The 13729-nt window shown below is 55.7% G+C and overlaps 3 protein-coding genes across 3 annotated transcripts in view; 1 reads left to right on the plus strand and 2 right to left on the minus strand.

Moving 5' to 3' along the window:
• Positions 1–1983: 1983 nt before the first annotated feature.
• GFY (golgi-associated, olfactory signaling regulator) lies at positions 1984–4170 on the minus strand. The gene is made up of 3 exons (XM_006898670.1): positions 3009–4170; positions 2622–2792; positions 1984–2183 (listed from the first exon to the last, which is right to left on the minus strand). The coding sequence occupies exons 1-3, from the start codon at positions 4168–4170 to the stop codon at positions 1984–1986; spliced, it is 1533 nt and encodes a 510-aa protein (XP_006898732.1).
• A 2581-nt stretch (positions 4171–6751) lies between these two features.
• On the plus strand, positions 6752–8348 carry PTH2 (parathyroid hormone 2). Its single transcript, XM_006898730.1, has 2 exons — positions 6752–6873; positions 8174–8348. The coding sequence occupies exons 1-2, from the start codon at positions 6752–6754 to the stop codon at positions 8346–8348; spliced, it is 297 nt and encodes a 98-aa protein (XP_006898792.1).
• A 5267-nt stretch (positions 8349–13615) lies between these two features.
• CCDC155 (coiled-coil domain containing 155) overlaps positions 13616–13729 on the minus strand; it is a 29808-nt gene continuing 29694 nt past the window's right edge. The window contains exon 20 of the mRNA XM_006898731.1: positions 13616–13729. Within this exon, the coding sequence (XP_006898793.1) occupies positions 13616–13729 (114 nt within the window).

Below are 13729 nucleotides of genomic sequence, written 5' to 3' on the forward strand. Positions count from 1 at the left end.
AGCTCGATTCTGTACATTTCTGGGTTTACCCTCTCATCCCCGCCGTTCCAGGGATCGATTCTCACCAGCGTTTCTGAGGGGAAATGGCGGTTTCAAGTCCCCCCTCCCCAATCCCAATGCAATTCCTGCTATTCATCCCACTGTCGCAGATTCTAAAGTCTCTCTTTTGCTGAAACACCAAATTTCCCAAACTTTCTCCCTAGCTTAGCACAATGCCTGGGGGTGGGGGGGCGGGAAACACCAAAATGGTGGTTTTAATAATAGCCTCTCCCCAGGCCAACGCACTTTTCTGGGTAGGGTTTCAGGTCTAAACAGGGGCTTTTCAAGTCCATCATCTCAATGGTTAGAAGCCACTACCGTTGAATTTCCCCGTGGTGGTTTCAAGGCCTCCCCTCCCCCCTAATTCCTTGCACTTTATCCTCCAGGGTAGTTTCGAACCTACCCTCAGTTTCTCAGTGGCCATTTGTTGTGTCCCTGAGGGGACAAGTGACTAAAGAAAAAAAAATATATCTGGGATCCTTCACCTCTCAGACACCCCTCTTTCAGTTTAGAATTTGGGGAACATGTATTGGAGAACACACACACACACAAAAAATCCCAGGAAAGGGAATGGGATGGCAGAGAGGGGTGTTTTCCCTGGGGCAGGGTTGTGTCTGTGTGTCTCGTCGTCTCTGTGACTGTGAAACCTGCCCTGCCCCACTCTCAATAAATGAAATGCTCTGGTGCGCTGACTCAGCCATTACTGACCTTGGACTCACAGTCGTTGGCCCCTCCTCCTCGTCCTCCATTTCCTCAGGCCCAAAGGTCACCCCCCAGATTCCCCTCTTCCCTCAGACTCAAGTCAGTCCCCAGATTGTCCTTCCTCAGACGTGGGAGTCAGCCCTTAGCTTCTCTCCCATCAGATCCAAGACTCAGCCTCCAGACCCTCTTCTCTCTGACATGAGAGTCATTCCTGGGAACCTCCTCCCTCAGACCCAAGAGACAGTCTTTGACCCCTCCTCCCCTCAGACACAGGAATCAGCCCTCAATCCCTTCTCTTCAGACCCAAGAGTCAGCTTCTAGGCTCTTTTCTCTCAGTCCCAATAGTCAGTCCCCAGTACCCCAGTCATGGGAGTCAGCCCATAGACCCAGGAGTCAGTCCTTAGACTCAGGAGTCAGTCCTTAGACCCAGGAGTCAGTCCTTAGACCCAGGAGTCAGTCTTTAGACCCAGGAGTCAGCCCGTAGACTCAGGAGTCAGTCCTTAGACCCAGGAGTCAGCCCCCAAATTCTCCACCCTCAGACCTAACAGCCCTTAGCTCCTCTACAGTTAGATGCCAGACTCAGCCCCCAGACCCTTTACTCTCAGATGTAGGAGTCAGTCTTGGGACCCTCCTCCCTCAGACCCAAGAGTCAAACCCCAGATCGTCGTCCTCTTACAGCCCCAGGACTCTGTCCTGAGACCCTCCGCCCTCAGATGTGGGAGGCGAGTCTCTCCGAGAACCTGCTCTTTTTAGAGACAGGAGTCAGCCTTCAGCCTCTCCATCCTCAGACACAGGAGACCCTCCTGCCTCAGACCTGGGAATCTCGGCTCCCAAACCCGCCTCCTTCAGATCCAGGCGTCCAATCCCCTCCTCTGCCCTTAGACTCGGGTGTCCAGCTCCCAAACCCTCCTTTGTCAGACACAAGAGTCCATTTCTTTAACCTTAGACGCCAGTCCCGTGCTCCTCCTCCAAGATAGGATTCTCTCAGACCCTTTTCCTCAACCCAGAAGCCTCAGATCCAGCCTCAGACCCAGCCCTTCCCTCCCCACGACTCCGGCCAGAGAAAGTGATCAACATTGGGAACACGTGATTTATTCCACTTCAGGACGTGTTCTCAGATCACAGCGAAAGCATCTTTGTCGGTTGGGACTCTATGTGAGAGGACCGCTATATAACTAAGCTGCCCAGAGCACTGGACCCAGCACCTGGGGATGTGAAGGCCTGAGGGGCCCTCGGTCGGGCTCACACGAAGTTGTTGGGGAGCGTGGCAGGAGACAGCGCCTCGAGGCGCTGGGGGGGCCCCCCGCGGGGTGGTGGAGGTAGCTTGGGGGGTAGTGGGGGGGTGGGCGGCAGCTGCTTGGTGGCGATGTGTGAAGGGACCCAGGCGTCCGGTGCATAAAAGTAGAGGTCGTAGGGGTCCTTTGGGGTGTCCAGGTGCATAACTGGGGGGCAAAACGAAGAGGGGTTATCCAAGTTGTCAGAGACCAAGGACCCTCTGCAGTGCACTGGCCAATGAGGCGACCCGAGGGAGGAGTCAGACCATCTCCGCCCCTGATTAGACAGGGGGCATGGCTTTCTGTGCGCCTGGGCGTGGCCTCAACGCGCAGGGCGTGGTCTCTGTCGCAGGGGCGTGGTCTGTGCTTCAGGGGCGGGGCTTTTCTGGCCTGTGGTTCCAGCCTGATGCAATTCTCTGCAGGGCCTGGGGGCGCACCGAAAAGTACGCCTTAAATGAGACCCAGGGCCTGACACTGGAGCGCTTTGGGCTTTCACTGGCCTTAGATAAGAGGCTGTTTGCGGTTCTTTTTTGCGGGCCGCCCTCAGTTCTTGACGACACTAGGCGACAGGTGTCCTCCTGGGACAGAGGACAGGGGTGCACTCACCTGGCTCGTCGTCGTTCGGGAGCCGGTGGTGCGCGAAGGGCCGGTGCCGAGCTGCCCGTCGGTAGAGACACCACAGGAGGAGGAAGATGCCGATCAGGAGTCCGGTCCCAGCCAGGAAGAGGCACAGGGCCCCTCCAGCTACGCCCCGAGGGCGCCCCACTAAAGTCACACCTAGGAAGGAGGCAGAAACTTTAAACTCACAGCCCCTCCTGGCTCCAGGGGCCTTCCTGTCTGGGATCCAGCAATCTGGGCCTCCAGCCCCCTGTGCCCCAGACCCAGAGGTCCCAGCTCCCTGCTACTGCTTGGGGCCCGGGGAGTTCTGACCCCCCAGCTCCTTCCTTCCAACCCAGGAGTTTGGGCCTCCCTCGAACCTACCAGGCCTCTTACCTGTCTCCTTCACACGTTCCACTACAATGATTGTATTTACTCTGTCGCCTCTGTTGCGCCGCTGGGGGGCCCGTGGGGTGACGGGCACAGGCTCACTAGGGGACCCTGGAGGGGCAGGGGGTCCTGCAATCCGAACTGCGGGAGGAGGGGTATCGGGCTCTTTAGGGCCAGGGTTCTGAGGGACCTTCAGTTCAATGGTTCCTGGAGAATCTGAGGCAGGTAATTTGAGGGAGGCAGATTGGGTGCTTGCAAGGGTGTCTGTTGTGGGATCCAGGGGCACCTCGTTTGAGGCTGTAGCTTTATCTTTTGGGGGTACAGGCACATCTGCGTGGAGAGTAGTGGGGAGTTTAGGGCTAGAGGTCAGGGGGCTGTCTGTTGCATCTTGATGGCCAGTTGTGGGGAATTCTGTTTCTGGAATTTTAGTAGGAGCTGGGTTGTGACTCACGAGGGAGTCTGGATGGGGAGTTTCTGTGGGGTCTGAATGAGTCTGAGGGAATTCAGAATTTGGGGTCTGAGTCGTGTGAGGGTCAGAGACCTCTGGAGTTTGGGGGTCCAGGGTCTGAGTGGGGTCAGGGTCTGGGTTTAAAATTTCTGTGGAGTTGAGTTTGGGGATCTCAGCGAGTTCTTGCTGGGGAGTTTCAGTCAGGAAAGGATTTGGGGTTTCAGGAAATTCTGAGAGAGAAGATTTGGAGGAATTAGGGTTGGGGGTCTCCTGGGATCCGAGTTGTGGAGTTTCTGTAGAGTAATGCTCAGGGATCTCAGAGAGTTCTGGCTGTGTTGTTTTTGAAACGTTAGGTTTTGTGGACCCTGGCGACTCTACAGTTGAGATTTTGTAAGAGGTAGTCTGGGGGGCTTCGGGGGTCTCTGGGTGTGGGGTTTCCGGGAGGGCAGGGGTAGGGGTCTCAGTGAGGTCAGCGGGGGAGGTCTCAGGAGAAACTGAGTGGGGTGTCGGGTGGGGATCCAGAAGAAGAATCCCAGGGGATTCTGCGATAGGCTGTTCTGGAGTGGAATTTTCAGAAGGGCTTGGAGAGGAGGTCTCCGAGGGGCCAGTAGCCTCTGGAAAGTCGGAGTTGGCATGAGGTGGGGACGAAGGGGCAGCCTCGGAGCCTAGCCCGGCCAGGAGAAAGAGGAGGAGGAAGAAGATTGGGCAGAATGATTTCATGATTCCAGGAGATGCTTTATCTAGGGGCGAACAGAGAGGAAGGGGTTAAGGCTGGAGACCACCGGAGGCCACGCCCCCACACCCATTATTAGAGACCACGCACACACACGCTCAAACAACAGGAGACCACGCCCACACAAGCACAGCCCACTCTCACGAGACCACGCCCACCCTAGGCCCCTCCCACTGCTCCCAGCTTGTCCTCTCTGGGGCTCAGCTAGGCGCCAAGGAAAGGAAGGGAACCCAGCAGCAACTCCCCAAGGGCAGCGAGCCGGTGGCCCGTAGCTATGAGAGATGAAGCGCAGGGCTTCTCGGGAATCGTAGTTAACCTCATCTTAGCCCTAGGGGTACCCCAGGTTAACTGGGAAAGAGTGACACCTCTCCAACCAACCCCACGTTCCTCCTTGGCTGTCTTTGGAGTATGTTAGAGCCTGGGCGAAGGGAGGCTGCAGGGATCCCTTGCAGGAACTCTCAGCCACTTTGAGGCAATAGCTGCTTGCACTGAAGGAAGCTGCAGAGGAGGCTAGGGTTCGGAGTCTTGTCTGAAGGAGGTGGGGGGATAGGGATGAAGACCGCTGGCTCCAAGGGAGGAGGGCCTGGTGGCCTGGACTCCTGGGTTTGCAGGAAGGAGGGGCCTGGAAACCCGGGTCTGAGAGAGGAGAGGCTGGAAACCAGAACTCCTGGGTTTGAGGCAACAGGACCTGGAGGTCTAAATTTCTTGCTCTTTAATCTGGAAGTTCAGATGCCTAGAATTTTGAGGGGGGCAATGTTTGGGGCAGTTTGGAATACAGAGGAGAGATATCTATAGATGGGGGCTGAACCCTTCTGAGGGACAAGCTGGGGTGTGGAGAGGTGCTGTTGGGTCAGGTGGCGGTGGGCGCTGCACCCCGGGTCTCTTACCTGCCCACTGGGGCCCCAGACAACAGCAGGTGAGCCGAGCTGCGAGCAGATAGGTGGATGCTGCAGAATGGCGCCGAGTGTGGTGGGGGAAGCAGTGTCCCAGGGGCGCAGGTGACGCACCTGACCTCCCCCCAGGGACTCTGGGAGCCTAGTCACGGTCTTGGGCTCTTAAAGGAACAGAAATAAAGGGCGCTAGGGAGGGGACGATCTGATAGAGGGGTGAGCCCCATCAAGGTGATTTCCCTTAGACCCAGGAGTCTGGGTCCTTAACCCACTCCTTCCCTCAAAACCAAGAATAGGCATCTCTGGCACCCTCCTATCTCAAAATCCAGGAGTCCTGGACCCCAACCGCCTTCCTTCAGGGGCTCAGCCACCCCCACCCCCCCTTCCCTCCTTCCTCAGATGCGGGAATCCTGATCCCCAGCCCCCTCTCCTCAGGAGTGCAGGTCCCAGCCCACTCCCTCTAACCCTTGAGCCCAGGTCCTCACACCTCCCTCTGTTTCACACTCAGGAGTCCAATCCCCGCCCCTGTCCCCAGAGATAGGAGTCAAGATCCCAGCCCAAGCTCCCACAAACCCAAATTTCCATAACCTTCCTCTTAAGGTTCCAGACGACTAGGACCCCACTTCTAGCATGTTCCCCAGGAATCCAGTCTCCTCCCTCAGTCCACTTCCCCCCCCCCAAACTCCAGGCATGCAGGCCCCTGTCCCTCCCTGCTCAGACCCTGAAACCCAGAGCCAGAGCACCCTCCTCTCTCGGAACCAGGACTCCAGAGCCCACGTGTTGGCCATCAGAGACCCAGGTTGATTTCACAGCGTTCACCCACTTCCCCACCTTCCAGGAGACCCCATTCCCATCAATGAGTGGACTGAGGAACCGTAAATGCCCGGAGTGCTCGGGACATAGCCACTTGCCCAGTGCAGCCAGGCCTCGTCTCCTCTCCCCAAGGGGGTCCCCAGAATGTCCGCTTGCTTTGTCTCCCTTATGCCTTCTCCTCACCTCCAGTTCACACCCTGTTGCCCTCTCTTGAGGGTCCCCATGCCTGTCACTCTTGTCTTTCCGCTTCTCCTTCTGCCTGGAGTGAGAATCTCTGCCTCACGCTCCCCTCCCCACCAGCATCCGTCTGTCCTTCTCCCTCGATCTTTCTGAGGGTCTTGTCCCTCCAGCCTTCCTTCTCTTACTCCTCCTTGGACCCCTCCCCTCCCTTCTGCCTCCTCTCTCTCCCCTAGCCACTGCCTTGCTGCCTCTTCGAACCTGTGTCTCTGTCTTCCTCTCTGACGGCCCCTCCAACAGCCTCTATTTTTATCCCACAGGACCCCCCCACCCCCTGTCCACCTCTCTGTCTCTTCCTCTCTCTCTCTCTCTCTTAGGTCTCAGCTCTTGGTCCCAATTAGTTGATGGCCACTGAGGCAGCGGCAGGCCCCCACCCCCGGCTCCTCATTACCGCTAGCAGTTCCTAATGAGCCTTGGGGGGGGCAGACCCAGCGCCCCCGGCCCCCAGCCTGCGTCACTGCCGGCTGCGGGGGCCGTGGAGGTGATATAAGGGGGCCCGCAGCATCGTTGTCTGAGCCCACTGCGCGGTAGGGGGCCCCTGTGGGTGGGCTGGTGGGCTTGGGAGGGCTCTTGTTGTCTAGGAGGGGACCTGGGTGTCCCTGAGCGCTCCCTTCTCCCTTCACAGGTGATGGAGACTCGCCAGGTGCCCAGAAGCCCCCGGGTGCAGCTGTTGCTGTTGCTCCTGCTGCTGGTGCCCTGGGGTGTCTGCCCAGCCACCGGACTTGCCCTGCCGCCCAGACCGGCACTCAGGTGTGTGGGGTGAGGTCTCCCAGGGAGGGAGGTGCCCGGAGTGGTGGAGAGAGAGCCAGAAAGGAGGGTAGAGACCCAGGGAAAGGAAGAGACCCAGGTAGAGGGGCGGGGAGAGACCTAGAGAAAGGGGGATGAGATTAGGGGAAGGGATGGAGATATCTGGAAGGGATAGAGACCCCAGAGAGCCGGGAGTGGGGGGGGGACAGACCCAGAGAGAGAAATAGAGTCAAAGAGAGAAAGAGAGACAGAGAGAGAGAGAGAGTGAGACCCAGAGAGAGATAAACACACAGAGACCCAGAGAGAGAAATTAGCACCTGGAGAATGAGACAGGGATTCAGACAACGAAAGGGAGACAGATCTAGAGATAGGGACTTAGAAAGAGGGAGACAGATACAGTTCTGGAGAAGAGTAGAGACTCAGAGAAAGGAAGGCAGAGACCCAGAGAGAGAGAGAGAGAAAGAGAGAGGGAAAGAGATTCAGAGAGAAAGTGAGAAGGTAACAGAGATGGGGGGACAGAAACTGAGAGGGGGAACAGAGACCCAGAGAGAGAGGGGACAGAGATTCAGAGGGGGACAGAGCCCAGAGAGAGAGGGGAGACAGGGCCCAGAGAGAGAGGGGGACAGAGCCCAGAGAGAGGGACAGAGATTCAGAGAGAGAGAAAGTGAGATGGTAACAGAGATGGGGGGGACAGAAACTGAGAGGGGGGACAGAGACCCAGAGAGAGAGGGAACAGAGATTCAGAGGGGGGGACAGAACCCAGAGAGGGAAGGGAGACAGGGCCCAGAGAGAGAGGGGGACACCCAGAGAGAGAGGGGACGGGAGAAAGAAACCCAGAGAGCTAGAGGGGTAGATTTAAAAAGAGAATGGGTGGTGGGGACAGAAACTGAGAAAGGGGGACAGAGACAAGAGAGAGAGAGACAGAGACCCAGAGAGAGAGGATGACAGAGACCAGAGGGGGAACAGAGACCCAAAGAAAAAAAGAGAAGGGCAGGCAGGCACTCAGGTAGGGGCAGAGACCAAGAAGTCGAGGAGGAGGCCCGACAGAGTTAAACAAGAAAAGTAGATTTCGAAGCGTAGATTCTGAGACCCAAGCCAAGCATTGGGGTACTGGAAAGAAGGCGGACAAGCGGCTCCCCTTCTTGAACCATGACTGAGTTTCCCCCGTGTCACAGGCGCGCTCCGAGGGCCTGGGCGCAGTTAGGGATCCGAGACGCAGCTCCGCGAGGGAGGGAGACCCGGGGGACGGGGCGGAGTGGGGCCCCAGGCCCGCTTGTCACGGGGCGTCTCGGTCTCCCCGCAGCCTCCGCACCCCCGAGCGGGCCCGGGCGGCCGCGGGCTCCCCTCTGGCGCGGCGGAGCCTGGCGCTGGCGGACGACGCGGCTTTCCGGGAGCGCGCGCGGCTGCTGGCTGCCCTGGAGCGCCGCCACTGGCTCAACTCGTACATGCACAAGCTGCTGGTGCTCGACGCGCGCTGATGGCCCAATAAAGACCCCGCTGTGCCCTCCGCCTGCGGCTGCTTCCTGCGCGCCCGGCCGGGGAGCGGGGAGGGGGCCGGCGCGAGGGCGCGCGCTCCTGCCTGACCTGGTTCGCTTTTCCCTCTGGGTCCCCGCCCCTATGTCTCTGTCCCCTTCTTACTCAGTCTCTGTCCCCCTTTCTCTCTGGGTCTCTGTCCCTTTCTCTCTCATCATCTCTTCAGTCTCTGTTACCCTCTTTCTCGGTCTCTGTCTCCTTCTCTCTGGATCCCTGTCCCCCTCACCGAATCCTTGTCCCTCTCTCTCTGGACCCCTGTCCCTCTCTTTCTGGGTCCCTGTCCCTCTCACTCTGGATCCCTGTCTCTCTCACTGGGTCTCTGTCTCCCTACTCTCTGAAACTCTATTTCTCTGTATATCTTTCTACCCTTCTGGCTTCCTTACCTCTGGGAGTCTCCTTTCTGCCTCCATAAAGCTGCCTCCCCATCTCCTTTTGATTTTCCTTCCTTCCTCCTGCACACCTCCCGTTTCTGTCTTCCTTGGGTCTCTGGTTCAGTATTCGATCTGACCCCTCCAGGCTCTCACTGCCTCTGGATTGGCGCATCTCCTCCCTCACGCCCTTTGCCCCCTTCTCCTTTTATTCGTTGGGTTGGACCTGACATCGAGCACCCTTCCCCAGCCCTGCTACTGAGTCGACTCTGACTCAGAACGACCCTGTACGACAAAGTAGAACTGGCCTCTAGGATAGCCAATGCCAGCATCTTTCTGGAAGCGGCTACTTCATCTTCTCCCCGTGGATGGGTTTTAAAAAAGCAGACCTTTCTCCAAGCAGCCCAAGCGCTTAAACACTGTACTACCAGAGCTTCTAGTATTTAACCCAGATACACCCTACACTCGCTGTGCCCTTTGGGGGCCTCTTAAACTTCTCTGAGCCTTAAGTTTCTCATCTGAGATGAGAATTAAACTGGATACATCCTGAGAGAGCCAGCACAGTGCCGGGCATGTAGCAAAATGTCTAAGGAAAGGATTCTGCCCTTTTCTTAGCAACCTCCAGCGGTTTCTTCAGGGTTTTCTCCCTCTCCGGGGACGTTCAGGGGGCCAGGCTGCGGCAGGAGGAAGGGTGAGGAGGAACCAGGTGTCAGCTCCCCGAGGGAAATGACAGGGGCAGGCGTGGACACCTGGGTCTCAGGTGAAGCAAAGGAAGCAGCCAATTGGAATTCACCTCTCTCTCTCTGGCGGTCTGGCTGACCTGACAGCCCCGCCTCCCAACGGTGACCATGGCAACCCAGTGGCTGCAGCAGGCGCTACCACGCTCAGTCCTCGGCGGAGGACCGTGCTCTGATTGGTCTAGACAAGAAGAGGGTGGAGCATGGGGGCCTCTGTGAGCCGGGAGTTGGCGAGACCATTCCGAATTTGCATTTCCGGGAAGCGGACCGCTCCCTAATTGGCCCTTTGGAGTTGTGGGCGGGACTATGTCTTGTTTTTTTCCAGAGTAAGAAAAACTGCCATCCTCAAAATCACCTGGACTAGGTCAACTTTAATAAACAAGTCTTTCCCAAGTGTCAGCGTTTGAAAGGAGAAGGATAGTGGGAACCTCAGTCTGTGCAGCTTCAGAGACCTGGAATTCCCACTACGTTCACAGAGTTGATTAACATTAACGTGTTAATATACAGTTAACTGTTCGCCAGGCTCTCTTCTAAAGGCTGCGTTGGTGTCTAATCCAACCTCCTCTTTTTGCAGGAGGGTCCCCTGCTTGGGTGGTTCCTGGCCTGGCCTCCCATTTGTTTTCTCCTTTTAAATAAAACAACAAACAGTTGCCTCATGCGACGACGGGCCCTGTGCTCCACGGCGTTTTCAGAGGCTGAGTTTTCGGCACTGGATTGCCAGGCCTTTCTTCTCAAGGACTTCTGGGTGGAAATGAACCTTCAACTTTTCTATTGGCAGCTGGGTGTCTGACTCTTGGTCTCATCCACTTTCTCCCTCGGTCCTCAAAGTTCTGCCGGGAACCCCTTCTCTTCCCACTCGAATTCCCTCCCTCAAGGAAACTGGACCTACTGTCACAGCTTCCACCAACCACCTGACAACCAGGCCTCTAGGTCCTCTATGGCTCAGGACTCAGGTCAACAGTCATCTCAGGGACACCCACCCCTCCCCAGCTTGTCACACATCTCCAATAAAGCTCCTCTCCTCCCGTAAATCCAATCCATCTCATTGGAAATAGTCCCACCCTCTGCCAGTCACTGGGCCGGAGGCTGATGCTGTCCTTGTCCCTTCTTGATGGTCAGTCCTGAGTCTTTCCTGTTTGTCCCATTGCTGCCACACTCTGCTGTCCACTCATCCCCGTCACATGAACCCCGGACTCCTGCCCAGCTCCCCTCCACCTCCCAGCTTCTGGCCTCTCTCACTCTGTGTATCTCTTCCACATCTTCAATCTTGAGATGGCCTTTTCCAGATCCTGCCCATGGGCCTTTTGTGGGTGGTAGTTGTGGTGTACCATCAGGTCGGACTGAACCACAGCTGACCCTCCAGCGGGTTTTCAGAGGCACTAAGTCACTTGGGAGGAAACTGCCCATTCTTCTCCCATGGAGCAGCTGCTGGGTTAGAACTCTGAACCTTTGTGTTGGCAGCACAATGCCTTACCACTGAGCCAACCCAGCTCCCTTTTTTCTAATTCTTTTTTAAAAATTAATTTCAATGAAAATTTACAGAGCCTTTGGATTTTCATTCACTCAATTGTAGCACTTTTTTCCCTGCCCAACCACCACCCAGTTTGCTCTTCTCTCTGAAAAGCAAAACTCTTTGTTATATAATCCCTCCCCCCAGGTCCACTCCACTATGCAGCCTTCATTCTGGACTCCTGTCATGACAATAATACCTAATCACATATCCTTTTTAAACAGTTCTCTCCTCATCTGTTTCAATGCAGCATGCATTATTTATCCCGTCTTCCCTCAACCCTGATGTCAATTCCGTTCTACAAGTGGCACTATGCAGTATTTGTCCTTTTGTGAATATTTCACTCAGCATAATGTCCTCCAGGGTCACCCATTTTGTATAATATTTCATGAGTTCCTTGTTTTGCGATGCAGCGTAGTATTCCATTGTATGAATATACCACAGCTTCTCTATCCATTAGTTTGTTGATGGGAACTTGGGTTGTTTGCAACTCTTTGCTTTTTTGAACAAGGCCACGATAAACATGGGTGTTCACAGAGCTCCCTTTTGTAGGTACTCAAAGTTCAAAATCCTCCATGGACTGTTACTCATCTTATTTAGACCAGGTTTCATGATTATCACAAACGCTAATCCAGCCGTGTACTTAAGACTGGCCCACATGGGCTAACCCTCAGCCATGCCTGCCCATGCTCCCATCCCGCTGGGCGGAAATGCAGCCTCCCCAGCCAGCACTGAAGGCCTGTCTCCCTACTGGCTTTGCCTCTCCACGTCTAGTTCCAACGTCTAGTGGTGTGAACAAGTGCCCTGCATGCCCATTTCTCAGTTGTACAACAGAAGACATCATCAGTCTGTGTCTGCCCCACAGAGGGTTTCTTCACTCTCTCCAAGGACCACCTGGTTCCCTGTGATGAACAAGATGAATAAGAGCGAGGTCTGCTTTAGAGTTGGTTAAGTGTGGATTGCTTAACCAGAAGGTTGATAGTTTGAATCCACCTGCTGCCCTGTGGGAAGAAGAGGGAGTCTGCTCTCATTAGAATTTAGAAATGCCTCAGAAATGCAATAGGCGGTGACCCTGAGGTGAAGTTAACTGGAAAGGATTATCTGGAGGTGCACTGGGCTGCTAACTAAAAGGTCGGTGATTCTGACCCGTCATCCACTCCCAGGAGGAAGATTTCCATGACGACAATCTTTTTCTATAAAGGCTCCTCGCTCCGGATCCTGGCCCCTCAGGGGCACCGTGAGCTGGCATGGACTTGACGAGGCAGCACTGGGCTTGGGGTGTTCTGAGCTTGTCAGCACACTCTCCCACTCCTGCCGGAGGAGTCTGTTGGGACAGGGTCTCCCGACGGAGTCAGGACCTGGAAGGCCTAGGACAGCAGTGTGGTCAAGGAAGAAAGGGCCCGACGTCAGGGCGAGAGGTGTCCAGGAGCGTCTCCCAAGCAGCTGGCAATGCAGGCTGTGGCCAGAGCAATCAACGATCTGAATAAACTGCTGCAGCAAGACATTTCATCTGCCCGTCTGAAACGCAGGAAGCTCGCGTGGCTGACTAAGGAGCCGTGCTGTCAACCTGAAGGCATGCGGTTCAAATCCACCAGCTGCTCCTCGCGAGAAAGATGGGCAGTCTCTTCCTGTGCAGTTTACAGCCTCTGGAAACCCAGTGGAGGGTCAGCTATCGGTCAGTTCTGACTCAACAGTTCCCAACAAGAACCCCAAATTATCTCTGCCAGACTGTGCTGGGTAGTGGGGAGCTCGCCCCAGGCGAGATGCCTGATCTCCCAGCTGCCCTTGCAGCTGGCAGGGGTCATGGCAAAAGGCTTGTGCTTACAAGCCACACATGTGAGCGGTCTGGCAGCTTAGGGAGGGTTCTGCTTGTCTTTATATACGGAAGGGCAGTGTCACTGAATTGTGCGCGGAGAATCTGCTGAAATGATACGTATTCTTTCTGCACTGTATCTATTTTTTAAAATTTTTCCCCCCTCTGTGTGTGTATGTCAAATCAGATCGAACTGGTACAGGAGGAGATTGCCCTTCCTTCTCCAGCACAGTATCTGGTGGATTTGAACCGCATACCTCTGGGATTGCAGTGCAGCTTCTTGCCACCAGAGCTCCCTTGCACTGTATCTATTTTTATAAAAAAACTGGAATAAAAAGGTTTTTTTTGGAAATAATAGGGGGAAAGGAGAAACAGAAACACATACACATACACAGACACACACAAACGAAGGGACATATTCTGGAAGGTTTTATTGTTTGTTGGGTTGTTCCCTCTGTTCTGGGGATGTGTGACTGCGACCTCCTGCGGTGAGAGGCAACCTGGGCGAGGACACCCTGGCCCCTGGCCCCCCTCGCACTTGCTGGGAGGAACAGAAGCCCTGCTTACCCACCGCACGAGGTGGTGCTGGGCACTGGGAAGTGCAGTCACTGACTAACAGTTAAAAGCAGGAGACTTCTCCTAACTGGACAGCTAAAACCAGAGTCCTAGTTCTGGGGTCCTGATCCTAGGGTAACACAGAGTATAAACAGTTCTGAGGCCATGGATGTAACAGAAACAGAGTCAAGGGGGTAGGTATTGAGCAGTGGGGTGTGCTGGGGGCAGCTCACACTGGGGGGGGCTGGAGGTAGCTGAGCTGAAGGTGGGGCCAGGTGGGGGGCGGGGACTTGCGGAGCAGCAGGATGGAGAGCAGCAGGAGCAGGAGCAAGCCCAGCACGGG

Source organism: Elephantulus edwardii, unplaced genomic scaffold, assembly GCF_000299155.1.
Source record: "Elephantulus edwardii isolate Elephantulus edwardi_28Jun2011 unplaced genomic scaffold, EleEdw1.0 scaffold00236, whole genome shotgun sequence".
NCBI classification, from domain to species: Eukaryota; Metazoa; Chordata; class Mammalia; order Macroscelidea; family Macroscelididae; genus Elephantulus; species Elephantulus edwardii.

Excerpts from the sequence above, each read along its gene's own strand:
- PTH2 (XM_006898730.1), top strand. The coding sequence starts at position 6,752 with ATGGAGACTCGCCAGGTGCCCAGAAGCCCCCGGGTGCAGCTGTTGCTG. Across the intron at positions 6,874-8,173 it reads CCGCCCAGACCGGCACTCAG|CCTCCGCACCCCCGAGCGGG; the intron begins GTGTGTGGGGTG and ends GTCTCCCCGCAG.
- GFY (XM_006898670.1), bottom strand. The coding sequence starts at position 4,170 with ATGAAATCATTCTGCCCAATCTTCTTCCTCCTCCTCTTTCTCCTGGCC. Across the intron at positions 2,793-3,008 it reads GGAACGTGTGAAGGAGACAG|GTGTGACTTTAGTGGGGCGC; the intron begins GTAAGAGGCCTG and ends CCTCCTTCCTAG. Across the intron at positions 2,184-2,621 it reads CCCGAACGACGACGAGCCAG|TTATGCACCTGGACACCCCA; the intron begins GTGAGTGCACCC and ends TTTGCCCCCCAG.